We start from the raw sequence: 27,001 nt of genomic DNA on the forward strand, positions 1-27,001 counted from the left end.
TAAAATGTTGCTGATATCCTGATAAACATTTTACTAGTTAACCACTTTTTGATATCTTTCACAAGTAGTGAGATATATAGGCTCAAAGTGGACGATCCGGGTGTCGTTCTATTAGAGGTTTTACGGCAATCTACATGCATTTCTGCACATTTTGATGCAATAAAAAATTTCACCGTACACCACCTTTAAATCGCGCCGAAGGCCCACCAGCCAGCTGTTTGAAGCGCTACAAACAGGCTGGTCTATTAAAAATTTATATCAGTAGTTAATAAGATTACATCCACTCACATCAATCTCCATCTAAAGTTTATGTTCTATGTACTCTTTAACATTTTCCTTCTTACAACACACCATTAGTTTTAAGACTCGTAAAGTTTCCAATATCTTTTCCATATCCATAGTATTAGCAAAACTCAATCTTGTAGTAGAACTAATTATATGTTAACACCCTCACTGCACCCGGCACCGACACCTTCAAGGCACCTTTTAGTATACTCCTTCCAGAAGCAATTTATTTTGTTTTTTTTGGTCTGATCTAGATCAAATGAATGAAATTCAAATAAACGGAGACCCGGAATAACTATCAATTCGATCCGTTCAGGTTTCCAGTGTTAATAGCACTGATCCCATTGATCTATTTGGTTCCGACAATTGTTATTGTTGTAAAAGTTATCAGAGCTTATGTTCGAAATTTAGTGGCAAACAAGAAGGATGAACGAATCAATCAGCATGTGTTTTTTGCCATCACACTGCACTTGGTTACGGTAAGTGAAGGTTGCAAACAATCGTTCGAAATAAGCCAAACTGGAGTGGACCTGCTCAGGCGTCGCCGGTGGCCGGGGCTTGGTCATATTCCGGCAAAGACATTGTGGGAAGCCGACCAAGATCCGACAAAATACCGGCCAGCTTTCGACCCCTTAACACGCAGCGCTTTCGAATTCCGGCCAAAATTTGACCATTGTCCGTCCCACTGCTGTCAGTGAGCAGCTTCTGACCAAAATCTGACCAAAATCCGTCCAAAAGCCGAATGTGAACTTATAAACTAACGTATTTCCTCTAATTGAAGCCCATGGGCTTCTATTTTTCAACCTCCTTTTCAGAAAATTTCCAAAAACTGAAATTGCGAGAAATTTTTCAAAATAGAAAGAAAATATCTACAACAACCGAATAGACGAACTAAACTGTTTAAACTTCACTAACTGAACTGTATGAACGTCTGTTAGAAATTACGCTTTCATGTTTTTAAGCACGTCGGAGGGTGGGCTTCTATTAGCTTCAAATAGAGGTTCAATTAGAGAAAATAAGGTATCGTAGAATCTGAAATAGAAGGGCCCATATATCTAATTTTCTAAGCAAGATATCAAAAATGTATCAACTGATAAACAATTTATCAATTGGCAAATGTTTTATGTCTTTGACAGGAACCGAGATAACTTGGCTCAAAGTTCAAAGTTAGGGTCCCTTCAATTACAGGTTTTAAGCTTAAAGGAGGCCAGAAAACAAAAAAAAGTTTTCCGGATATTTTGCATAGAGAACCCCCATGAGGGGTTGAACTCATGACAGGCAGCTCAGGGGTACAGCGCCGCTACCGGCTGAGCTACGGGGGCGCGAAGGCGCCTGACGACCAATGTTCTACATAAGCGCGGCGCGATTTCGTCCCCCGAACTGTCCCCCGAAATTTTTGCTGTTTCGCCTCCTTTAAGCTGCCTATAATTTCGAACGTATCTTTTAGATCAAACAAGCCGAAATGCTCATTGTGAACTCTATATTCTGGCTCTTCGCTTGCACTATTACCAATATTGTTTTGTACAAAAAGTTGTGCAAAATGCGGACGAAACGAAAAAGTGCAAAATTGAGAAGAGCAGAATTTTCCCTCACTTTGATTACAATTTCCATGTTTCCTTCTTTTATTACTAATGTTGCTTTAGGAGATGGTTTTTGATAAGGCTTCCATTTCGGTCGGTCAAGAATTGGTTGACCGCCGACCAAGCTTACCGATCGCTCAGCATGCTTTGTGTTCTTGCGCGTCAACATGCCCAAGGGTGTTTGCGTGCGTAGCATCGAAGTTCATAAAATCGTTAAAAAAATGCTGCGTACGCAAACACTCTCTGGCACGTTGACGCGCAAATGCACCAATTTCGCCTTCTCGGTCGGCTAGGTCGGCGGTCGGTCGGTCGGCTAAATTTAATGGAAGCCTTACCGTGTTTCCTCCAATAGAAGCCCATCCAAACCATCAACTTTGACCTCAATTATACTGATTCCTTTGAGAGATATCAATAACTTGTCAACTGGTAAAATATTGATGATATTATGATTAATAATTTATCAGTTGAAAAAATTCTGGCATCTTTGACAGGTGTCGAGATAATTAAGCTTAAAGTTGACGATTTGGGTGGGCTCATCCATATAGGAAATATCCAAAAGTATCTTCAAAACTTGTTGCACTAATTTTCAGGGTGTCTATTTGATCTCTCCGGCTATGACTGTCTATTTCATTGCTCTTCGACCAATCGGAAAGTGATATCGAATTCGTTTTGGTTTCATGAATTTTCTACTCCACTCATCCAATTTTCAAAACTCAAAAGTGGAACCTATAGCTGCAAGAACGAGTCAGCCGATATTATACATGTACTTTGGTTTTGTTTTGCTAGTTGAAATTTCAAAAAAGAATAGACCGCGAAGTGCCTCGCAAGTTTAGCGTGGCATTTCTTAACTAATGTTTTGATTTTCACCGGAAAAGAGAAAAATTAAAAGGGCAATCACAACTTTCAAGTTGTGTTTTAGTACTCCACACTCTTTATTTTTCTCAATTTTCGAATTCTCTAATCCATAGCCGCCATGAACAATATATCTATCAATGGAGACCCTGCCTATATCGATTACAAATTCGATTTGTATACTGTTCCAGTGATGACTGCGATTCTCCCACTGTTTTATATCATTCCAACTATATTCGTTTTGGGAAAAATTATAAGAGTTTACATTCAAAGTTTAATTGGGAATCGAGAAGAGTCACTCAATCGATATGTATTTTTCGTGATTTTTCTGCAGTTGGTTATGGTAAGAGGGTTTACTTTGGTTCATAAAAAGCGGCCTCCGAAGTTTTTTGACACAAAACCTAGTTTCAAAAATGTTGCACACCGTAAAATCAGTGTTCGAAAGACCCCCAAATAAAAGGGCCCCTCAAATAAAAGGGCCCTCTGAGAGGGGTTCTTGGAACAATAGAAGAGCTACAGGCTTTACTGAAGCTGGTGAGAATCTCTTGAAATATTTTTTTCTGATTGAACTTTTATTTGAAGAGGTTTGAGATTTAATTTGACTCACCGGATAATTGGGGGGTTTTTCTCGTTTTTGCAGTGTTCAAACTAACAAAGGAACCACAACACCTCGTCAGTTTGGATTTTGATGAAATTTTCAGTATATGTCAAGGATAGCCTATCTAGACATCCCTGAAAAGTTTAGAACACGCTCGCCAGTTTCAGCCGAGTTATATCAGTTTCAGTATCAAAAATCGCGTTTTCAGTGCAAAAATAGCGATTTTCAAAGGCGATTTTCTCCGTTCCCAGGAGGTTCCAGAACATGAAACTTGTTTTGTTATACTCAAAATTATGTGTAATATCATATTTCAGACATTTTCTGAAAAATTTTTTTTGGAAAAAATTTGAAATTTTTTTCCACCATTTTTATTATCGAGCTTTTGTCATTTGATTGGTGATTTTATCGAGCTTTTGTCAATTTGGAAAATTTCCTTGAAAAAGTAGTGATAATTGTTTGCAAATATTATTTTACAACTGATAGATAATCTATTTTTTGCACGCTTTTCATTATTCATTCATGGTCCGTACAGGTCCAAAAACAGAGCTTCAAAACCACCACATTCCAGTAATTGAACCTTCAAATTTTTTTGGAATTTTTTCGAAATTTTTTTTTTTCTAAATTTTGTCTCTACTCTCTTGAATTGAGAAAATTTTGAAACATATGTCAGAGGGATCCTGAAATGTCGCAAAATAAGAAAACAAAAAGAAAGAAAAAAGAAAAAACCCTAGAGGGTCCGAACCCACAGCCTTGTGACTACTGGCGCCCACCACATCCCCGACACCACGCCGTCGACATTTACTTTTGATTCGAAAGGCGTTTAAATGTCAGGCCCTCTTCAAACTCCTTTTAAAGGGATTTCGGGGATGAAATGTGTGGTAAATCATGCAAATCAACGGATTTCAGTACTAAAACTTTGGACGGATATAACTCTGCTGAAATTGACGAGCGTGTTCTAAAATTTTCAGGGATGTCTAGATAGGATATCCTTGACATATTCTGAAATTTTCATCAAAATCCAAACTGACGAGGTGTTGTCGTTCCCTTGTAAGCCAAAATCCCACCACCTTTCTCAAGAGTGTACCTTGTTTTGCAGAGTTTCTTCTACATGTCCACCGACTACACAACCATTCGTATTCCGGCAACTGGCATCATCACCAATTGGTGTGCTTCTGTCCAACCCAATCATTACATCAAAACCCTTTTTGTCTTATCCGGCTACTTCAATTTCACCGCAATGCTATTCCCCTTTCTTCTATCTATTCTGAGATTGATTCCAGTTTATTATCCAATCAGAACTGATGAGGTAACCAGCAAACAATTACCTAACTTAACGCTATAAATGTTCCAGATGTGCTCCAAAATAGTCCGCTTCTCAATTCCCTTCATCTTCCTCTTCCCCCTTATCTTCTGTATCCCTTTGTTTCCGGCACTCGGAGACTGCCGACAGCTTCTGGGAACATATCAGTTTGGTGCAATCTATTTTCATTGGAGAGGTGGCTGGTGGAATATGCGTTTGGCCGAACCACTGATCTTCAATTCGATTGTCTGGCTTTCTGGATGTACGATAGCCAACGTCCTACTGTACAAGAAACTGGCGAAACTTCGATTTCAAAGGCAGAGTATACAAACCAAAAAAGCAGAAAGATCTCTAACTTTTATCACGCTCTCTATGTTTCCGGCATATATGACCAACCTGGCGTTATTGGTAGTCAATTAAGCTTTTCATAAATAGTCGATAAATAATATTTTCAAGGTGGTCTTCATATTCTCCCCAACGTCTTCTGCTTATTTACTGGCTCTTCGACCGTATGGAAGTGACTGTGATTTTGTGGTTGTCCCCTGGGTTTTCTATATGACCCATCCAATATTCAGAGAGAAGAAAATAGTTCCGATTAATGTTGTGAGAGCTCAAGCACAAACTACAGTATAAGTAAATCGTTTTCCCTTCTGCTGACTTATATCCTGATTATGTCCCTCAAATAATAATTAACAAGTAATGTTTTATTCAACATTAAAGATTTTCGTTTGGTTCACAATTCCTTCCTTTTCTCCGCTGAAAAAAAACCGTTTTTTTTTCTCTTTAATATTTTCCTTCATGCTTACCAACACACTTTTCTGGTGCCCCAGCCCAAGTTCCGTCGTTCTTGCAGACATAAACTTTGAATGGTTGCCCGGCAAGCTCAAAAGCATGATATTTCTTGCACATGTGGACAACTTGTTCGCCAGCAGCGTAGTAGGATTTGAGTTCGGCAGTGGTTGGACGGACTGTGTTGCCAAGGTCAAGGGAGAGTGCCGGGCATACTGTAGTGACGGGTCGTGTCGAAGTGGGGATGGATACTGGTTTGGTGGATGCTTCGGTGGCCTGAAATAATGAGAACATCTAACTAAAGCTGTGCAAGTCGCGGGCACGGTCGGCCGGTCATGGGTAGGTTGTGCCCTGTGCCAGTCCGTTATTTCGAGAATAAGCTCAGCGACCGTATCCTATCTAACCCAGAAGTCTTGCTAACGGCTGTGGCACAGGCCTGTGTCTACCCTACTGTTTAGAGTGAGCTTACCGGTCCATCGGGTACCGGAGTAGCAGATCTAAAGACCATAGAAACAGTTGATCCCTTTTCTGTTGCCCTTGATGCTTTTTCCGATGCAGATTCTCCAGGTGTTGTTGTTTTAGCTGTTCCGCTAGCTGTTCCAGGTCCCGCTTTGGTGGTCATATTGGATCCCGAAGATCCAATGGACTTAGTGGTTCCTCCAGTTGTGCTCGTTGAACCAGATCCAGCAGTTGATGTTCTAGAAGGGTGGCCTGGAGATGTTGAGAACACATTTCGTGATCCAGTTCCTGTTGGCCCATTACTTGTGGTTCCAGCAGAGCTTGAAGTTGGAGTAGCTTTCAAAGAATTTGTTGACCCAGCTCCAGAAGGTTGCGAAGAAGGCGTCGATCCTGATGCATCGGTTTCATTCGATAGCACTGTCGGAGCCACCGAAGAACTCGAAAAAGACTTAGTAGACGTTTTGATGAAGCCAGATATAGTAGATCCAGTTGGGACAGGTACAGCTGGCGTTGTGTAGTTAATTGTAGTCGCCGTCGCTATTGGATTCTAAAAACAAATCTTCAATAATCAGTGTTTTCCACATCAGAATTTCTTACCGTCTGCTCTTGAGTTTCCGTGGATGTAGAGATCTTCATAGCCCCAGAAGCTGTTGATGCAGTGCCAAGTGCGGTGCCCGAAGGTGTGGATGATTGAGCTGATCCAGTTAGCTGAACTGCGGTTCCAGAGTCCGTTGTGACAGGTTTGTCAGAGCTCGTTAAACCTGTTGCTGCTTTTCCGGTGGTTGTAGTAACATTTGAACCAGTTACATGAAACCCAGCTTTATCAGTTCCAAGTGATCCAGCTTGATCAGTAGTACCAGTAATTGGCGTCAGAGTAGATCCAGTTCCAGTATTGGCTACCAATTTCCCTGTTGTACTTCCACTCACTCCATTTGGTGGGGTGGTTTTCCGCACTTCTTCTTCTTCTGTGGTTCCAGTTCCCAAAGGATCTAACTTTGGTGTAGATTGAGTGGATCCTTTAGAAGAAACAAAAGCAGGTGGCGTTGTTGTGCCAGTCACCGGAGAATGAGCTCCACTTGATGCGACGGCTTGAGTTGTTGAGGCAGACGGATTGGCTGTGACTTTGGAGACCTTTGAAGATTCAGTAGAGATGGTTCCTCCAGTTTCTGTATCGGTAGGAACCGAGAGTTTGGCCGTCGACGTCGCAGGAATCATAGATTCAGATTCAGTTGCTCCAGAATTCACAGTTTTCTTCGTGGAAATATGTCCTGTGGAAGTCGTGCTGCTCAAAATACTGGTCAGAGTGAAACCGATTGGGCTATCATCAATAGGCGCAGAGCGCTTAGTAGTTGTTTGGAAAGTGCCGCTCCTGGAAGCTGTGGTACTGGAGACGTGGGATGTAGACAATTCTGAAAATTTGCTGTTTGCAGCTTTCTCTATCTTTGGGTTACCGGTTTCATCCTGATATAGGTTCCTAGTTTTAGTGGTTGATTTGGAGGTGATGGAGTCTGGAGTCGTTGAACTTTCATCAAAGGACGGTGTTGTCGAATCGAAAAAAAAATTAGAAATTTGGGCTTGCATGTCAAACATAATTATACCTTCTAAATCTGTTTCTGTGGTTTCAATGAGAGGTGATGTCGTGGTAGTTATCTTATCGAGTTGCTTTGGAGTCTCTGTTGGATCTGAAGATGTGGTGGCATCTTCTGATTTCTTTGTAGATCCAGATAGTGCGGTTGTAGTTTCTGATACCGAAGTGGTTCCTTGGCCAGGTAGCTCCGTGGTGAGCAAAGTTGAAGCTGATGCTGTTGAAGCGGGTTCATCGATTTCAGCTGTTTTGTCAGGAATAGTAGTCGTGAGGTCTTTAGAAACTAGAACCGATGAACTAGTTGAAGCTGCTTCTGTGGAAGTGGATTCATAAACTTCTTCGAGTTTTCCGTTAGGCGTAGTAGTCGTGCGGTCTTTGGGAATCAAAGTAGGCGTCTTAGTTTGAGAAGAAGAAGAAGAAGAAGATGGAATATTCGGCTCGGTCGTCAGCTTTTCACCTGGTTTTCCAGGCCCGAACTCTGGTAGCAGGGTGGACGAAGAACTCGGAAAAGCTGGGTCATCATTTTTCGGCTCCTTTATAACTTCGATAACTTCTGAAAAAAGTCATGTTCACTTTGTGTGAACTTCAGTCTCACTCTTTAATGTTGTCGTAGGCCTTTCCGTGGTGGTTGTTTTTCTTTCTTCATTCCAATTTCCTGAATCCGGGGAAGCGCTGGACGAGGAGCTCGGAAAAGCCGGATCGTCATTTTTTGGCTCATTTGGAATAGGAATATCTTCTAAAAAAGAACAGGTTCTTTTCATTTCGAGTGAAAGGCAGACTCACTCTTCATCGTGGTCGTAGGCTTCTCTGTGGTTGTTGTTTCCCTTTCCGAACTCTCGAAATCCGGCTTGGAAGGCTGTGTTGTGCTCGTCATTCTTTGCCATTGGAATTTAGTAGTTGTATCTGAAAAAAAAATACTTGCAACGAGCCTACCCAGGCATTTTTCAGAATTTTCTCGGCCCTCGTAATTATCCTTTTCTAGTGATTATTTTCTGTATTCTCAAAAGAAACGAATCGAGTCAGTAAAAAAAAAGAAGTGCTTTTGATGCTTCCGGAGTACAACAATTTGCGTTGTATGTAAATGTGACAACTCCATTCTTGTCGGTCACATCGAATTGAGTATTTAGCCAGGAATCACATTTCTTTGTAGTCGTTTGAGGAGATTCAGTCGTTGTTGTTAATGTCGTAGTTGTCGTTGTCGTTGTCGCTTCTGTATAGAAACATACTTCTTGTGAACATTAGCTTTGATCAGTACATAAATCAAATAAACAGCAAACCGGCGTACCTGTGCAATTATCCCAGATGGAGTCCAACCCAGGACAGGCATTGGGGATGCAGTAAAGTAATTTGGTCAACGCTGCTTCTTTTAACTTGTTCAATTTCTCGTCCTTGTCATTGTCCGAGAAAGTATCCGAAATGGGTGTTTTTTCCATGTCTTCGATATCTATTGCAAATTTAGTGTTCGCGAGTTTCTCGTGTGCCGTTTCGGAACAACAGTTTCTTGAGTAAATAAAGGTGGCTTCCACATTTAATTCATCATAAACAGCAAAATCCGTGGCCAACCATCCACAATCGATTGGAGAAGAAGTTGTTGAAGAAAGTTTCGTTGCGGTCTCTAAAATACGATAAGGACAGTCATTTCGAAACTCAGACTGTTCAAAATTTCAAAATCTTTTATTTCCTCACCCTGTAAGCTCATGCAATTTCTTCCAAATCTTAGGAAAACTTGTTCAATGATTAAAAATTTGTTGATACTTTCAGCTTTTCTCCAATCATCAACAAAACCAATTTTCTCAGTGTCTAAGAGTTTCAAAACTTGTTCGAAACAGCAAATTCCGTCATAGGAAAGGCTTTTGTTCTGGTTGTCCACATAAACTTGACTTTTGTCTGTGAGCCAATCACAGTCTAGTTGGTGAGAGTTAAGGGGGATCTGGAGTAACAATAGAATGGTATACACTCGCATGCTGTGGAGTGTTAGACTAAACTGGTGTGAAATTTCGAAAGAGTTTGAAAGAACAAAAATGACAGAATGTCAGAAAATTTGACATGTTGAAAATGGGTTCTGGCTGGAGGATGGGAGGGTAGCTAATGGTAACGAAAGATCCATTCCAAAGTAGAGATGAAGTTTCAGAAATGTGTGAAAAATTGTGAGGAACAATAAAACGATACAATACACGAATGATTATGGACAACGTATGCTTCTATTAGAGCATCTACAGTAGTAATCAATAGCTTCCGTCTAGAAAAAACAATTAAAGGTGGGGGGACATGAAAAAAATAATGTTCTCGAAATTCCGTTCAAACATGCCCTTCGAGGAGTTGAACTTGTGAGGGCGTTGATTGAGGGTGCGGCGCCGCTACCGACTGAGCCACGCGGGCAAAGAGAAAGCCGCTGCCCGATTGCATACATAAATTAGAGAACGACAGCTATACGCAGAGTGACATTAAGCGTTGCAGAGTGACGGTAGAATGCATACTAGCTACAAAAAAACTACGAAAAATCTCCTGTCCCCCCACCTTTAAGATCCAAAAAAAGCTCAAAAAATGAAGTAGTTTGCTCTTGCCCCTTTAAGAATAATTTAACGAGGTATCTGTTCTCAATCTTCATTTTTCAGACAAAGATAATAAGAACCCTCACCTGCTTCCGGCTTACACCATGTAATCTCCACCACTGCCAACAGTAGAAATGAGAAGACGAGACGATTCTTTTTCGACGACATTCTGTCGTAGAAAATTCGAATTCAACTGAAAGTTTTTCTGTCGGCCGAAAAAGCTGGGCGTCGGAGGGACCTGCTAGGCAACACGGTACTTCAAACTACCCCCTTACCATAGACTTTTGGTCCCAAATTTCGAGAGGAGTCGACGGAGGGATGACGGATTGTGAATGGGAATTGCTAGGCAATGGAAAGAAGGAGACCCCGTTTTCTTTTCTGTGTTTTGTCCCCCTTTTCCGATGTTTCGATTTTTGATGCACATTCGTTTTATTATTTCCAATTATTTCAAATCAAATTAAAACAATATTACAATTAGACAGCATAATCAAGACTATACAGACAACACTAATTTCTAATTATAAAATAACAGGAATCAGTTTACTTTGGTTTTTTTTTTGTTTTCCACCACTGTTTTACTAGTTTCGCGGTCATTGGAATAATTTTAGTTGTGATTCGAACCTCCTTATTGATATTTTCGGCAATCTGGGCGTCCGTGAGTTTCTTATCTCTGAAAAGTTCCGCGGCCAAAAGACGGCATTGAGATTTTGAGTAAGCCATTTCGAGGGTTGGCCGAACAAGAGCAGGGTAGTTCATATAAATGCGAAGCTTTTCCGGATATTTCTTGCAGTTCAGATACCAGGTGATGAAAATGATAATACATTGCGGATAGACGTCTTCGAGGTTTCCTTCCAAGAACCATTGGATGTAGAAATGATGGGTTTCTGGAACATTTTACTCTATGAATTAGTATTTTATCGGCGCCTGAAACCCACCAGTCATATCAGCTACTTGCAATCTTGAAATGGTATTTTTCGTCATAAATTTGGGTTATCACTTTCACCAATTGGGCTGGATTCATCTCTTGGTGGCTAGCAATTTCGGCTTCTAGATTCGTTGGGTCCAGGAAATTGATTTTTGGTCGCTCCGGTACTCCTTTTTTGATACTTCGGACAGAAGAACCTAGAAAGTTGGTCCGAATGTTGTAGGGAGCGGCTGAGGAGCGCAAATGTGTAGACAGGGCCTCTTGATGAGTTTGACATCTTCTCACAGGTCCTGGCTTTTCCAACAAAATGTGATATTTGTTGCTATTAGAATCGTCTGGAAGTTTTATTGCTGTTGGCGGCGTCGGATTGCTCATTGATCGTAGAATGGGACTTGTCCGGTATATCACTTGGGATTGAGGGTCCCTCGGAAGTTGCGCATGCCAAGTTGAAAGCTGGTCTGGGGACTGCTGGGTCGGAGACACCATCGAGACATTTCCAGAATCATCAGATTCGAATTTCCGATTGTTCAGTGGGGAATCGTAGGCACTATACTGCTCCTGACCCATTTTGGGGGATCCTTGGCGTTGAGGAAACAGTTGAGGATACTGTGTCATCAGTAAGCAAAGTTGATCAGTTGTGACGTAGGGAATTGGGGAGGCTGAAGCAAGATAATGATATTGTGTAGAAGAATATTTGAAAAGCACCTCGACCCGTCAGATTTATGCCTGCACTCCGGTTCGCCTGCTGGCATTTTTGTACCGCTAGTTGAAACATTGCATACTTTAGCCTGGGAGATGGTGTATTTCGAGCAATCTGGGTATTTTGATTTTGATTTACAACCAGGGCATTATGGGGCTGATATCGATTGGTTGTCTGATTCGAGGTTCCTATAACTTGAGATTAGTCGCTGGAATGGGATGCAATTTCCAAACTACCTTGCTCATTGGCCATTTGTTGCAAAAGTTGGTTTGGAGTCATCATTCGTTCATGTTCGAGCTCACTATCAGAAGGAGTTTTGTGTTGGTAATGCTGATTTTGTCCCATTGGCTGTTCCATGGGTCCGGCGGCGATGTTTCCAGAATTTTGAGCAGGCTTCATGAGGCCATGTTGCATTAGTCCCAAGTAGGTGTTGCAATCTGAACGTTTTTCAGTATGTAATCTTTTGACAGTCGAATACACAGTTTGAAACTTACCTTGTAAATACTGCTGATAGCTTCTTCCGTTGGTCATCTGACCTGGATTAAGAGTCGCCATATTCGCCGCGTATTGTTCACGAGACTGTGTCCAAGGATGAGGTCTGGCGAGTCCCGGATTCCCAGTAGAGATGTTGTTTTGACCTGCCGACGTCCAAGGATTCCCAATGGATCCTGTCTGTTGGTATGTTTGTCCCGATGTCCAAGTAAGGCTTCGATTGGAACTTATTCTTTGATCGATGCAGGGCTGATTGCTCTTCTGCCAATCCACCTGCTTACGGATGGAATCCAAATTTTCCGCAATCTGGCCCGGAGTGATTCCAGTGAAGTAGAGGTGGGAGTAGAGAGAATTCTGATAAAGGTTCGGTAGTTCCATGGTTTTTGGAAGAAACTGAAATATTGGAGAGTTTGGAAAAAGAAGGATGTAGGTAAGAAAAGGAGAAAAAACATAAAATGGGGTCACCAGGAGACAGATGCTCTCCTATGTTCCCCTTTCTTGTGTTTGGTATGGCGGGCAAAACACTATTAGTCCCTTCACTCAATAAAACATTTGTTAGTCTAAAGGTCGTAAAATTTGATCTACATGTACTTTGTTTTGGAATTTTTCTTTTGGGAAAAATCGGTTGTAAACGGGCCTACTTTATGGCTTACAACTTTGTTCACACACAATATACAGTTTTACAAATAGTCTTATTTTGTAGTCTCGTTGAGTTCTATAATATCTATTTTAATTAATCCAAAAATATTGATTCTGAAGGAAACTATGGCAGGGCCCGCAAAGGCCGCCAGGGCCCGTATTTCAAGTATACTAGAAGTATAGTATACTAGAAGAATTCAAACCATTGTAGAATATACTGATTCCCAACCGAAGCTGCCCATTTTTCTCTTTTTTCGATTATAAAACAATTAGTCAAAATTCAAAGCCAAAAAAAAAAACGAAATAAAAATTGCTTATTTTATTATTAGCTTTGTTGAAGTTCTTATTTTCCATGGCTTGCCATTTCACCATAAATAATCATGAGTAATAAAAAAGAAAGTCCACAGGGAGAACAATTAATCCGCCTCTTTCTTTTTTGAGAAATAATTTTTGGAATTTTAGCTCTTTGGTTTTTTTTTTCTGGATAAAAATGGAAGAAGGATATGTGCAGTTTGTTGTTTGAGGAATTTCTGAAAAATAAAGTTGAATGGTGGGGACTTGATCTTTAAAAGAAAACCTCAGGGAAAATTTTTGTAAAAGTCTGATCAGCTGATACCCCTTATCGTTTCACAAACTCTCCTAAATTCAAAAAATCTTCCACTTCCGGATTTTTCGTCATTTTTTTTCTTGAGCACATTAGTATTATCTCCCCTCCATGTGTGAAAAATGACTCTTTTCTTCCAACAACACAGGAAATTAGCATTCGGCCCATTTCGCCTCCCAACCTTTTCTTCCTCGGGACGGGGAAAAAGAGTGCATCTATTCTCTCCGCCGTTCCCATTTCTCCTTTTCCCAGCCAAATTAATTTATTTTGGATCAACAAGAGAAAGCGAGATCTTTCTTATTTTGTTTCCCGTTTTTCTTTCATTTTTGACCTTTTGGAATAGGTTTTGAAATTTCTATTTTTGGTGATTAGGAATCCTCAGAGATTAAAAAAAAGTCAAAATTCAAATTCCGTTCATGCTGTAATAGAAGCCCACCCTATACGTGCACTTTGAGCTTAATTATTTCGTTTTCTATAAGAGATATCAAAAACCTGTCAACTAATAAACGATTGATGATGTTATAATAACTAATTTATTAGTTGAAAAGTTTTTAATATCTCTTCAAGGAACCAAGATAATGGAGCTTAAAGTGCACGTATAAGGTGGGCTTTTATTAGAGCAAAATGTCCACTTTGAGACAATGTTTCATTGTTTCTATAAGAGGCCAGTCGATTTTCGCCGCCTGTCAATCTTTTGGCTTGCCTTAAAACGTTCGATATTTCTCAGTTTTTCCACCTATTGTTTTATTATTTTTAGGTCACCCAGATCCAGGTCACCCAGATACAGGTCACCCGGTCATGGTCACCCGGAACCAGGTCACCCTGTTCCAGGTCACCCGGTCAAGTTCACCCGAAACCAGGTCACCCGGTCAGGGTCACCCGGAACCAGATCACCCAGTCAGGGTCACCTGGATCCAGGTCACCCTAATCCAGGTCATCCGAATCCAGGTCACCTGGAACCAGGTCACCCGAATTCAGGTCATCCGAATCCAGGTCACCCGGTCACCCGGTCAGGGTGACCCGGATCCAGGTCACCCGGATCCAGGTCACCCGGATCTAGGTCACCCGGATCCAGGTCACCCGGATCTAGGTCACCTGGATCCAGGTCACCCGAATCCAGGTCACCCGAATCCAGGTCATCAGAATCCAGGTCACTCGGACCCAGGTCACCCGGGCCCAGGTCACTCGGACCCAGGTCACCCGGATCCAAGACCCAGGATCCCAGGGTCACCTTCTCTGGAGTCCAGAGAAGGTGAGAACTGATTCTTCCTTTCATTTCCCTCTTCTTTTATATTATTTTTCTAGAGGTCAATGGTTTCTAAACCAATTCACGTAGACTTTTTGTTTCTAGAATTTTAAATTTCTTTCGAAGCATTTTTTGCCACTGGGTTTCTTTTTTAATTTTTTTTTCTATCACGTTTAAATAAACTGGAATTTTCACTTTTGAAATCTGTGAAACTCCTAAAAAGATTCCTAAAAGCCAAAATTTGATTCTTTAATACTCTTGCCAATAAAAGTCTCGACAGTTTCAATAATATCAGATTTTTCAGAATGTGCAGCCCAGCCTGCATCCGAGTAACCATCAGAATCCTCAAAATCCTTGGCTACATCATCTTTGGCATCCTAGCAATCACATCGGCTTTATGCTTTCTCTGTGTAAGCTATGTGACTCTATTAATCATGCTCCCACCTTTGGAACGAGTTCACATTCATTATATGACAAAACTGACACGTTATTTGGGATACGATAATTATGAACGTTGGGATCCAAATGCAAAGTTTTCTGCATGGGGAGCCCCATATGATGCAGCGTGTGGAGAGATAAGGATGGTGTTATTGAAATTGGATTGTATGGAACCGGCGAACACATGTATGGAGAAGATAGTGATGTTTGAGAGGGATGAATGGATAAGAATGAATCGGAGTGTTCAGGAAAAAATATTTCATAATGTTTCAAAGGAGTGCTTTCAAGCAATGGTGAGTGATAACCTTTTATACTTTCCAGAAGCTGACAATAATTAATCTACAAGTTGCCATCGTGAGGTTAGAAGGTAATGTTTGTTCGGAAAATTGATTCTCACTCTGTCTAGTACCTTTTTGCCCTTTTCAAACACTCTTTAGTAGCTCATTAAGTGAAATGGATTTTTTATGGGACCCCTTTGAAAGCGAAATCTTGTTTTCTTGCTCCCTAACAACTTTTTTAGATAACGACTCACTTTTCAGACATGCATGAAGGGAAGGGTCGCCTAGAAAACTCAACTTCCGAAAATTGAGCCATCATGATAAAAGACCGACCGGATAAATATCAGGTCATTTCTAGCCATAAAAGTTGGTGGCCTAGAAAACTCAATTTGCGAAGGTTAGGCCATCATGTTAAATGACCTAGAAAACACATCAGGTACATGCTAGACCGTTTCTGGACCATCAACTACTGTGGCCTAGAAAAACCATGTTGAGAAAGTTAGGCCACTCTGTTCCTCGCAGTCTTTTATATTTCAGAACGACCCCATCATCAGAAACCAGTCCTTTTATCATGGCAGAGATTGTTTCATGAATGTGTCTCGAGAGTTTTGTGCTCTCGATATATTATACTACCTCGATTCTTACTATGAGTTCTTTTTGAAATTCGCAATGACACCAACGCAGGACGGATGTGGAATTTATGAGAAAATACTATCGTTAGACTGTCAGGATTCTATGGAAGATTTTAGAGAGTCTGTAGTAAGGTTAAAACTTGGAAATCAGACAAAAGATGATTATTTGGAAGTTGCAAAACTTTGTGATGAAATGCAGGTGAGTGAACTTTTAAAATCTACTGTAAACTTCTTATTTCCAGAATTGCATAAATAATTTGACTACAAGCTGTGCAATCTCTTTAGAATTTAAAAGAAAAACTAAGGAATATTGTGAAAAAATGCATTTCTTGGCATCCCCATTCTGGCAATGCATCCAAAGATTGAAAACCGAAAATGTGAAACCGGATCTAATGAAATATGTATGCCTCATCGGACACGAACTTTCTGATGACTCTACTGCCTGTCAACGATTCAGTGGCTCGTCAGAATGTATTGAAGGTTTTATGATGGATCAATGTGGATTCGAATCAGTGGAAGGGTTCGAAGATTCTTTGACCTATTTATTGGAAATGTGGGATTGCTAATCTTTATTAATCATTCGGTAGTTTTATTGAACTGTGTAAAATAAATATTGGATTCCATTGTGGCATCATTATAAATCATTTGTTCTCCAAATGTCGATTTTGGCTCCTCCTCCACATGAGCTCTCCCAATGCACAAGAATATCAATCTCCTTGTTTCTTTCTGCCATTCAGGTAATGCAGAGTACAGAATAATTGGTACAGTAATCCCATAGGCAAGACAGAAAAAGTTGAAACAAATATATGACCAATAGATGATCATCATATCGATTTTGAAATGATCCATGAGAAGGATAGAACAGCATCCGATGTTGAAAAAGAATATCGAGATTTGAACTTTTTTGAGAACCTACAAATATTTTTTCATTCATTTTTTTTTCTTTTTTTTTTTGAATTTTTCGAAACGACTTACATTACACATTTTGATATTTTCGGCTAATTGAAATCTCTCGCTCAATCCATAGGAAACTTTTGAGAAACACTTTGAGCTATAAAACTTCTGATGCTTCTTGGTATTGTACGATGAGCAATAGTGAATTCCAATGTAGCCGATGACATTGACAATGAAAAATGAGATGACGTGGAAGACTACTGGCAACCAGCCTGAATAAGAATTATTGGGTGAGGAGGTTACTGTATGTCTCCTCTTACAATGGATATAAGCAATAGCTGATGTGAAAACCAAGGGATGAAAGATGGAGAGAATTAGAAGAGATGCCCAGATGTTTCTTGATTTTTCATAGTTTTTCACTAGAAATGTCGCCAAACATCGTTCAATCATAAAAATAGGGAGGATGTACATTGCAATGAATAAGCCAATCGTTCGGAGATAATTGGCAATTATGATGACTTGATGGAGATTGTCTGCAATGGATAATTTAGGTGTTTGATAGTGTAGCTAAATATTATCAGTCCGGATAATTGTGCGCAACCATGGACAAGTTGTTATCATGAAGTCGGAAAAAAGATTAAAGCTCACCATCAGGATCCATTCCAAGCTGCTGCCAAACTATTAGACATCTTGAAAGCATTGAGAAAAAATATTGGCCTCCGTAGTTCATGAACAAAAATGTTAAATTGAAATGCATAGCTCTAATGATAACGAAGAGATAGAAGAGGTACAGGAATTCGATCCAGCTGGAATGGTTTGATGTTTGAATTATGTATTTTGATCTAATTAGGATACGTTCTTTGTTTTTAAATGAAAGCAAGGCTGTGCAAAATGACGGCCGGCCGAGGCCGGCCGCGACAAGCCTGATAAAATCCTGTGAAGTGAAACCTAGTTTTTTTTTTGAAGGATTGGGAACATATAATATATTTATCCCTATGCAAACTTTTCAATGTGTGTTCGAAAATCGTATTTCGGTCTTTCTTACAAAAAATTGAGCATAAATCTTGAAAGCTTAAAATTTTTTTTGAAAAATGATTTTTTTCCGGAAAGTGTTCAAAATTTATGTTATTATCTGAATAATATCGATATTGATGAAAATTATCATAATCCTAGTAATTAGAGACGACAGAACGCATAATCCGTATTTCGTATTCCCAAATCCTTGAAAAATATGAATCCTTTTAAATGGATTCCAGGCTGTGTACCTCAAAAAAAGGCCGGCCGCGGCTTTTTGTAGTCAGGCCTCTGAGGCCGCGGCTTTTTCAGGCCTAGTCAAAGCCGGCCGCGGCACAGCCTTGAATGAAAACTAGAGATTTTGTTCTCAAACTACCGTATTTAATTTCAAAGAAGCGTACCGAGTTCGTCAGCTTTGAGCTCAATTATCTCTATTTTTGTGATAGATATCAAAAATGTGTCAACTGATAACATTTTGATAATTTTATGATAAACAATTCATTAGTTAACGAAGTTTTGATATCTTCGACAGTAACCGAGAAAAATTGGCTCAAAGTTCACGGTTTGGCTCAGCTTCCATTGGAGCAAATACGGTATGTTGCAAACCTAAACTTTCCTTCTCTTGTAGTTTTTTTTCGAAATTTCTGAATTATTTCTTACGAGAAAAAAGGAACTAAACCTCAGTTATCATCTTCTGAAAGTTCTGACTACGACGTATTGTCTATGAAGTCAGCAAATTCATGCGTTCTTCTACGCTAGGCTATAATTTCGAGAACCGGAACTTTCACATGATAGCTTTAGAAACGAAGAACAACACAGATCAGAACCTGAACCTGATCTGTGCTGTCGAAGAATCTCACCCCATTTTTTAGTCAAAAACTCACCTAAAAACCAAAACTCCAACTTCAATTTTCAGCAAAATGTCAAAAACAGTCTCCAGGTTCTCCGCTTGAATGTATGTGGTGTTCACGAATGTGATGAAACGAACATCAGATGTGCTCGGTGAGCACATAGTGTCTGGATTTTGGAAAATCTTGAGGTCCAATTTTTCAAGAAAAATTTAAAAAGTTAATGGGTTCAGATAAGATAAATAATTCTTTTGATCTAGTTTTCCAGTAAAAAAATTTAAAGCTTTCAATGGATTCAGAGACAAGAGCTTGTAATAGATAAGAACGTGAGGAACATCAATTTATTCTGGAAAAGAAGGCGGAGCTAAAGTTGTAGTATTGTGGGATGTACATCTATCTACGCAAACCGACATCAAGAAGAGAAAACAAAGAATATGAAAATCTAGAAATCCTGCTGAAGAAATGAGTTTAGGATATATAAATACAACTGTGTTTACACTGTAAGCCAGAAAAAATCAGGCTGCTAGTGTTTATGAGATTTGTCAAGAATTCATAGATCAGAAGTTTTATGAATTAAGATTTCATAACTTCAGCTGAAAACCCTAGTACGTGACTATTAAAAACTCTAAAAGCTAATTGGTCATTAAAGTTAGTACAATTTTTGCTGAAAACATTCACCTGTTGGTCAGTTTTCTAGCTTTTATTCTCCAAAGAAGACACGTGACAGCTTTTGTACCAATATATAATTGTTTTTCAGAAAAAAGTTTGACTAGCGGATTTTCAGAATTTTCCCAGAATTGGTGGCGTAGCTTTATTCTGAAAATAAAGTGTTCTTTTGCATTTTAGGCCCCTACTTTCTAGTTTTGTCACCTGTCTACTAAGTTATTCCAAACGATCAAAGACAAAAGAGTAAAATGTACATCTGAAAAAAATTAGTGGCTAGCAAGACAGAAAATATTTAGCTTTTTTTGTGTGATGAAAAATGAGATCTTACAAAACCGGGAGATCTTGGATTCTAGAAAATCTGTTAGATTGGGTAGTGACTATAAACAAGGATTTACAAAAAACGGAGTTAAAGAGGAGCAAATCTATAGAGTTTGTAATGGGAAAAACAAGAAAACTTGTGGATTCTGGGAGAATATTGAGGCGAGCCTCAATTTTTTGTTGCTTCAAAAAACTACAAATTTTCAGACAAAAGCAAAAGTGGAGTCTGGAAAAACGACGTACAATAAGAACAAGAAGGCGTTGGTCATCAAGAAGATCTTGAGAACTTATTTTGGATTGTATATGACTGGAAACAAGAAAACAAAACAGAAAGTAGTCATATTATATTTCTCTCGTCACAACAACAATCATTATTGATAAGTTGATAACCTATAACCGGCTATTTAGGTCTAGAAAATACACGATTATGATACAGGCTCCAAAAATTGAATTACCGCCTTTTTTGGAAATATATTCTAGCCAAAGATACATTTTAGACCGATATTTTGGTCAATGACACATGTTTTCTTGAAAATGTTATAACTTCGGAATTTCAAAATTTCTGAACTTCAAAACGTAAACATTTCAGAACTTCAACATTCAAAAATTTCAGATATTCAAAATTTCCGAATTTCAAGTTTTCTGAGTTTCAGAGTTTTCTGAGTTTCAGGTTTCAAAATTTCGAGTATTTCATCATGTCTGAATTTCAGGATTACCGAATTTTCTAAATTTTTGGATTCAGAAAATTCCAAGAATTCCTAAATTATGGAATGTTCTAGTAGTAAGTCCCTAAATTTTTTAAAATTTCGAATCTTTGGAATTTTTGAATTCCTGAACTTCTAAAGTTTCAAATTTTTACACTTTTGAATTGGCGTTTTTCAAGATTTCAAGACTTTCGAATTTTCTAATTTTTCGATATCCAAATTTTTCGAATTCCTGGATTTTCAAATGTTCTAAATTTCCGAATTTCTGAAATTCTATTTTTTTTCTGACATTTAGAATTATTGTTTTTTAGAGTCTTGATTCTCGATACTTCTCGAAAGATATACAGATAAAGTTAACGGTTTCATATAAAAGACGACAGACATAAATCTTGACGTAATCTAACCAATACTCAAAAAAACTGATACGATTCTCAGAGTTTTTTTCTGAACAGTGAACAAAGAAACTGAATCACAAATTCTCGAAAATTTATAATCTCTGGAGGCATTTTTAATTAATTATCTAGATTTTCAGAAATCATCGAAAAAAACGTTCGTATGATTGACGTAACAGTTTTTAGGTCAAAACCAATACAAACATGAAAGACACATTTTTTTAAATTCAAGTTTTAAAAATTCTGATGCTCATTGAAGAGGAAAATTTTGTGCATTTTGAAGATCATACAGACTGAATCAAATAAAAATCGAAAAGTCATCTTAAATTTCCGAAATAATGGGTACATTTTTTGTGTTTTCAAGTAGAAAATTGACAAGATCAAATGACTTTTTTTTTCCTTTTTCCATCAAAACCCCTAGACTTTTTGCTTTCTGGTCATCAGAGTAGGGGGAATTCGATTTCTTGTTCATTCAGAATATTAATTGAGTTTTTCGCTTATTTATTTTTGAATGTTTATTTTTTGTTGGTTGTCTGTAGCTTTTCAGAGATCAAAATGTGCTTCTGACCGCGCCTGAAAATGAAATGATGCTTTGATTTTCATGGGGTAAAGAATTTTTAGTTTTTGTGATTCAGAGAGTGTAAATTTTTGAATGATGAAAATATATATTTGAATGATAAAATATTTTTGATAATATGATAGACACTTTCGTAGTAGACTACTTTTTGATATCTTGCACAGGAACTGAGAAATGTTGGCTCAAAGTCAAGGGCTTGGGTGGCCGTGTATAAGTGTTTACAGTTGTTTTGGCATTTCAGAAATTCGTTAAAACTACCGGAAACATTCTAATAGACCTAAAAATTCAACTTTGAGACCATATATCTCGGTTTATGTGGAAGATATCAAAAGTGCTTTACTAAGATAATGTTTATCATAATGTCCGCAACATTTTATTAGTTGACCACATTTAGATATTTATCACAGGAACAGAGATATATAAGCTCAAAGTTGGAGGTTGTGGGATCATTCTACAATAGTGGTTACTGTATGTTTGAGATTTCGAAAACTTTATTTGCACCCCTACGTCATCTCCAATTTATGATCCCTTCTGCAGAATCGTAAAACTTCGGTACAAAAATTTTTGATATCCCATTTTTATTACTGTGTACACAGTAATAAAAATGGGATATCAAAAAGTATAAAGACCAAAAGGTAAGTCTACAGTAATCCGGTGCTACTATAAAACCCATTTCCCCCATGACTTTCCGACTTTTTACACCGAAAATGGGCAAAAAACTGTGTCTGATTCTGACGATTCTAGTTTCCACTATCAGTTGGATTCTTGTGGATTCTGATAATACTACAACTCCTAAACCAACTTTAAAACCTATCAATGCAGCGGTAAACTTTTTTTTGAGTACAGTTATAAAATTTAAATTATCTATAGTTCTTCGACAATGTGACGATCCCAATGCCAGTTTCTGCCAATTACCGTCGAATCGTTGAGATGACTTACGGAGTTAAAGAGGAGCAAATCTATAGAGTTTGTAATGGGAAAAACAAGAAAACTTGTGGATTCTGGGAGAATATTGAGGCAAGCCTCAATTTTTTGTTGCTTCAAAAAACTACAAATTTTCAGACAAAAGCAAAAGTGGAGTCTGGAAAAACGACGTACAATAAGAACAAGAAGGCGTTGATCATCAAGAAGATCTTGAGAACCGACTTTGGATTGTATATGACTGGAAACAAGAAATATGAACAGAAAGTTAATTCTTTGTTTTTGAGAGGATGATCAATTTTCTGGGTTGTTTTCTTTCATATGTGTGTTTTTATTCTGACTGTCTGATTTTCTATGATGAATATTTTCTTTCAAGCACAAAAAATGTGTCATTAAAAATACAACAAATGTTCTCAGAGACAACGGAAACCGCTAAGTACCGAAAATATACACCAGCTGTCCATAAGATATACAAAAACGTATTTTTCCGTTGATTTACGGCTATTTTGGCCATACACAGGTGATTCGCGAACAATCCGTTACGGACGCTCAGCGTTCGCGCGCGGTTGAAATAGGAACCGTATACGGACCGCACGCGACCCGTTTTTAGAAAACCGCAGCACATTATTTCTCATTTCTCCGTATTCTATCCGTTTGCGAACTCCGTATCCGATCCGATAGCGAATGATAAACAAACGGATCCGTTCGCGAACTTAAACTTTTGTCTGATTCGCGAACGGATCCGTTTGTCCATCATTCGCAAGCGGATTGGATACGGAGTTCGCGAACGGACAGAATACGGAGGAATACGGAATAATGTGCTGTGGTTTTCTGAAAACGGGTCGCGTGCGGTCCGTATGCGGTTCCTATTTCAACCGCGCGCGAACGCTGAGCGTCCGTAACGGATCCGTTCGCAATTTACCTGTGTATTCAGAAGTCTGGAGCTCGGTTCTCAAGTCCAATCACTTTGAAATGTTGGAGGAATTAGAAAAGATCTAGATTGAAAACTTTGCATTTCCAGGATTATTTCAAAATTCCTAGTTTTCCGCTATTTTGCCGACTTCTGAAAGTCATCTGTTTTTTTCTTGTTATTGTACTGAAAACCTGAACAAAACCGAAACAAATCGCTGGAAAACTATGAATTTTCAAAAAATTCTGTGAATTCCAAGTTTTCAATTTAGGTATGTTTTACACGCTCCCAAAATTTCAAAATTATCAATACCTTGACAGAAAATATCGAGAAATTGTTTTTGGATGTATCCGCTCCTTCAATGTGCGAAACAGTTGAAAATGATCAACTTCAGCAGTCTGTGAACATTTCAAATGAATAGAGAAGTAGCAGAACCTCAATTTTCTAACCTACTACATTTTAAAGAACGTTTTCAAACCAATTTTATTTTCAAATTCATTCATACTGACAAAACTACTAAAATTATTATTTCTCAAACATCAGTAGAATTGGCACCAGTAGTTTCTTCATTTTCAGCTTTCAAAACGTCTCTCTTCGGGTCGGAAACTTTCAAACCTCCAGGATTGAACTGAAGAGCGTAGTCTTGTGAGCCAGCCATGTCCCAATCCTTGTATCTCAAACGTCCATCACATGCACGATTGTAGAGACGAAGGTTTTGGTGCTGAAAATTTTCGAATTTTTGAATTGAAGGAGAGAAAAATTTATATTTCTCTAAATATTTTTCATATGATCCTCTCGAGTAGTTGAACTCGTGGGACGAGTATTAAAAGTGCGGCGCCGCTACCGACTGAGCTACGGAGGCGGAGGCTGAGGCAGCCGAACGATGGGGGTATTGTATTAAAACAACACACAGATACTTACTTCTCTGTACATTGGCAGCAATCTCGGCTCACAGTGCTTCTCGACATCCTTCTCGAAGCATTTTCCCTTGTTGTTAATGCTAACGCAATCAAATCTGTCTGGATTTTTCTGGAACTTTCTTCCTGTTCAAACTAGGAACCAATTTTTGAACTCACATCCTTGAGATACTCCTGAACGCACTCCTCTAGTTTGTCAGGTGTCGATTTCAGAACTTCTCTCAATTTCGTCTCACAGAAACCCATGGGACCCAGCCAAAAGACGTCATCGATGCACTTGTCAAGTTCTTGATAGTTGACAAAATCCTTGTAGCATCCAGTGTTCTCCAGGCAGACCTGAATGAGTTCGGGGTTGATTGTTACTGTATTTTTAGGAAACTCACAAAGGAATCATCGCAATGCTTCTTGAGCTCCGTGTAGCTCATATTCCTTGTTTGTTCTGGAAACCAGGCGATTGAGTTATGTCTCCAGAAGTTTTTGAAACCGATCTGAAGTTTTTTTTTCGGTTTTACTTTTTCAAACTGGTTTTGAGGCCCATTGCTACTCACAAGATCACAAGTCATAAAACTGCTTTGCCCGGTATAAGTGCATCCAGTTTTCCAATTGTCTTGCCATATCTACCACGGCAAGATACAAAATATATGAATACAAAAAAAATGAATCGGGTGATCATTTTTTGAAACAAAATGAATTATTGGAAAAAGAGATGTGGCAAGGAATATCTCGGAGTATAAAATCCAAGATAAAGAACACTGGGTTTCAAAACTGGGTTTATAGAATTGGGACATACAGTATTGGACCAAAAAAATCGGATTTTTATTTTTCAAAGCAAAAATTTGAATTTTCGATTTAAAGTCGTCTACTACAAACATCGAGCATAATCAGAATTTTAGATTTTCAGACTTTCGTAATTTCTGAGCTTCAAAACTTCAGAACATCAGAATCCCTGAATCTTAGCCGTTCATAATTTCAGACATTCATATTTTTAGATGTTTGAATTTTCATGATTCAAAATACAGACTTTGAAAATCTGAAAATTTCAGAAACTCAGAACTTCAGAATTTCAGACTTTAGGACTTTTGAAGTTTCCCTACTTGATTTTTCAAGCAAATCGAGAAAATATGGTCTACATTTAGAAGACTTTCAAGTTGACTGTCTTCCTATAAAAACTGTGTCCCAAAAAAATTTCAAAACGTTCCAAAAAGGAAAAATTGAATTTCCAATCAATCAATTGAAACTCACAATATATCGGCAATGAGGGATTGCGTGTTCTCCGGCGTATGTACATCCTGTCTTCCAGATGTCTTTACCACGATATGAGTATCCATTTGATGGGTATGGCAAGAGAATACAAATTATGGCAGCTAGAAAAAAAGCTAGCATATTTTTTGAAAAAGTAGGCAAGAATTGATGGAAAGGCTTGCGACGAGTCGAGGTTTAAAATGTGATATGTGAGGAAATCGGATACTCAAATGGTCAGGTGTTTTGAGTAGACTTTAGTCTTCAGGATTTGAACATATAGGTGAGCCATGTCGTCAAAACCGGTTTTTTTGTTTATACAAAGTTTATAACAAATATTTCATCAAAAAATACACCGCATCAACACAAAAAATGTTGAAACACATAGTCCGCCAAAAAATCTTGTAGTATTGGGAGTTCCAGTCTCATTTCTTTTCGGATCAGTCATTTTGATTCCACCGGGCACTGAATGGATGGCAAACTCTTGAGTTCTGGTTAAATCCCAAACTTTGTACCGTAATCTTCCATCACATGCACGATTGTAGAGACGGAGGTCTTGATGCTGTAAATTTGAAAGTTTTCAGGCGATTCTAGGAAATTTAAAATTCAACTTTCGCCGAAAATAACATAACTTTAATATTCGTTTGAAAATGGGTAACATTTGAAGGTGGGTATTTTTCATAACAATATATGAAACACCCTCATGAAACAGCATTATTTGGTACTTCTTTTTCACAGGAACCGAGATAAATCGGCTCAAACCTGAAAGTTAGAGAGGTCGTTCTATCAGAGTATCAAAAAGATTCTATTTCATCTCCCTCCCAAACAACAATTTACCTCTTTATAAACTTCCAAAAACTTTGGATCACAATGTTTCTCCACGTCCTTTAAGAAGCATCCCCCTTTCTCCTTGATGCTCACACAATCGAATTTTTCTGGATTATTCTAAAGTTTCATTCTTTTTTTTTGAGATTTTGTCAATCTTTTCCACGCACATTAGCCATATAAGTTTTCACACAATCTGTCAGCTGGTCCGGTGAATTTTTCCTTAAATCTCGCAATTTTTGCTCACACATTTCCAAAATTAAGTTGGTCATTATTGGAGAAGAGAATACTGACGATGGAATTCTGAACAGTCATTTGGTAAAAAAGATAGGAGAATTAGAAAAAAAGAACACGGGTTTTCTCTTCTCATAAGATGATAGAACGATTCCTACTACCTTGTTTGGTACAGAAACTTTTATAGGTCACGTTTTTGAACTAAATTCTCTGTGGAAGAGGAAAGTTGGTGGTTGTGGCCGAAAGTCCCACAACGACAACTACAGTAATCTAAAATTCTCTTATTTACAAAACTTATGTTCTCGATTTTTACTAATTTTCGTTGATATTTCTGTTATTTTTCTCTTCAAAAATCTGAAAATAAGAAATTTGAATAGTGCAAAAATTGACGGGAAACGCACGGAGATCGAGAAACGACATGCTCAGAAAATAAAAATATTTTAGGTTACGATAGTTGTCGTTGTGAGACCGATTTGTACCAACGTAATAGTTATCTTGGATATACTTCTATTTTGGCCGCTTTGAAAATTTGAAGAGGATCAGCTTTTTCTCAAATTTCGTTTAGTTTGAATATGAAATGTGTCAGAA

The 27,001-nt window shown here is 38.5% G+C and overlaps 8 protein-coding genes across 8 annotated transcripts; 4 read left to right on the plus strand and 4 right to left on the minus strand.

The window, feature by feature from the left end:
- Positions 1-2,838: 2,838 nt before the first annotated feature.
- Positions 2,839-5,248, plus strand: CBG04713 (the record flags this gene model as incomplete). The annotated part of the gene is made up of 4 exons (XM_002637859.1): positions 2,839-3,060; positions 4,412-4,621; positions 4,667-5,023; positions 5,072-5,248. 4 exons carry the CDS (start codon positions 2,839-2,841, stop codon positions 5,246-5,248), a joined length of 966 nt encoding a protein of 321 aa, XP_002637905.1.
- A 100-nt stretch (positions 5,249-5,348) lies between these two features.
- Positions 5,349-9,411, minus strand: CBG04714 (the record flags this gene model as incomplete). The annotated part of the gene is made up of 9 exons (XM_045238157.1): positions 5,349-5,371; positions 5,422-5,680; positions 5,874-6,410; positions 6,461-8,001; positions 8,044-8,184; positions 8,232-8,351; positions 8,509-8,658; positions 8,734-9,063; positions 9,135-9,411. 9 exons carry the CDS (start codon positions 9,409-9,411, stop codon positions 5,349-5,351), a joined length of 3,378 nt encoding a protein of 1,125 aa, XP_045092742.1.
- A 1,129-nt stretch (positions 9,412-10,540) lies between these two features.
- Positions 10,541-12,495, minus strand: CBG27232 (the record flags this gene model as incomplete). The annotated part of the gene is made up of 5 exons (XM_045238158.1): positions 10,541-10,884; positions 10,952-11,584; positions 11,631-11,813; positions 11,862-12,062; positions 12,120-12,495. The coding sequence occupies 5 exons, from the start codon at positions 12,493-12,495 to the stop codon at positions 10,541-10,543; spliced, it is 1,737 nt and encodes a 578-aa protein (XP_045098341.1).
- A 1,663-nt stretch (positions 12,496-14,158) lies between these two features.
- On the plus strand, positions 14,159-14,682 carry CBG04716 (the record flags this gene model as incomplete). Its single annotated transcript, XM_002637861.1, has 2 exons — positions 14,159-14,612; positions 14,666-14,682. The coding sequence occupies 2 exons, from the start codon at positions 14,159-14,161 to the stop codon at positions 14,680-14,682; spliced, it is 471 nt and encodes a 156-aa protein (XP_002637907.1).
- Positions 14,683-14,911: 229 nt separating this feature from the next.
- CBG04717 lies at positions 14,912-16,520 on the plus strand (the record flags this gene model as incomplete). The annotated part of the gene is made up of 3 exons (XM_002637862.1): positions 14,912-15,337; positions 15,860-16,153; positions 16,197-16,520. 3 exons carry the CDS (start codon positions 14,912-14,914, stop codon positions 16,518-16,520), a joined length of 1,044 nt encoding a protein of 347 aa, XP_002637908.1.
- A 258-nt stretch (positions 16,521-16,778) lies between these two features.
- Cbr-sre-8 lies at positions 16,779-18,874 on the minus strand (the record flags this gene model as incomplete). The annotated part of the gene is made up of 5 exons (XM_045238159.1): positions 16,779-16,866; positions 17,000-17,120; positions 17,169-17,381; positions 17,497-17,654; positions 18,747-18,874. The coding sequence occupies 5 exons, from the start codon at positions 18,872-18,874 to the stop codon at positions 16,779-16,781; spliced, it is 708 nt and encodes a 235-aa protein (XP_045092743.1).
- Positions 18,875-22,074: 3,200 nt separating this feature from the next.
- CBG04719 lies at positions 22,075-22,582 on the plus strand (the record flags this gene model as incomplete). Its single annotated transcript, XM_002637864.2, has 3 exons — positions 22,075-22,191; positions 22,238-22,384; positions 22,430-22,582. The coding sequence occupies 3 exons, from the start codon at positions 22,075-22,077 to the stop codon at positions 22,580-22,582; spliced, it is 417 nt and encodes a 138-aa protein (XP_002637910.2).
- A 1,148-nt stretch (positions 22,583-23,730) lies between these two features.
- CBG04720 lies at positions 23,731-26,451 on the minus strand (the record flags this gene model as incomplete). The annotated part of the gene is made up of 8 exons (XM_045238160.1): positions 23,731-23,919; positions 24,120-24,227; positions 24,275-24,451; positions 24,499-24,603; positions 25,358-25,479; positions 25,709-25,916; positions 26,192-26,299; positions 26,350-26,451. 8 exons carry the CDS (start codon positions 26,449-26,451, stop codon positions 23,731-23,733), a joined length of 1,119 nt encoding a protein of 372 aa, XP_045092744.1.
- Positions 26,452-27,001: the final 550 nt, after the last annotated feature.

This window comes from Caenorhabditis briggsae, assembly GCF_000004555.2.
Source record: "Caenorhabditis briggsae complete genome, chrV, whole genome shotgun sequence".
Lineage (NCBI taxonomy): Eukaryota > Metazoa > Nematoda > Chromadorea > Rhabditida > Rhabditidae > Caenorhabditis > Caenorhabditis briggsae.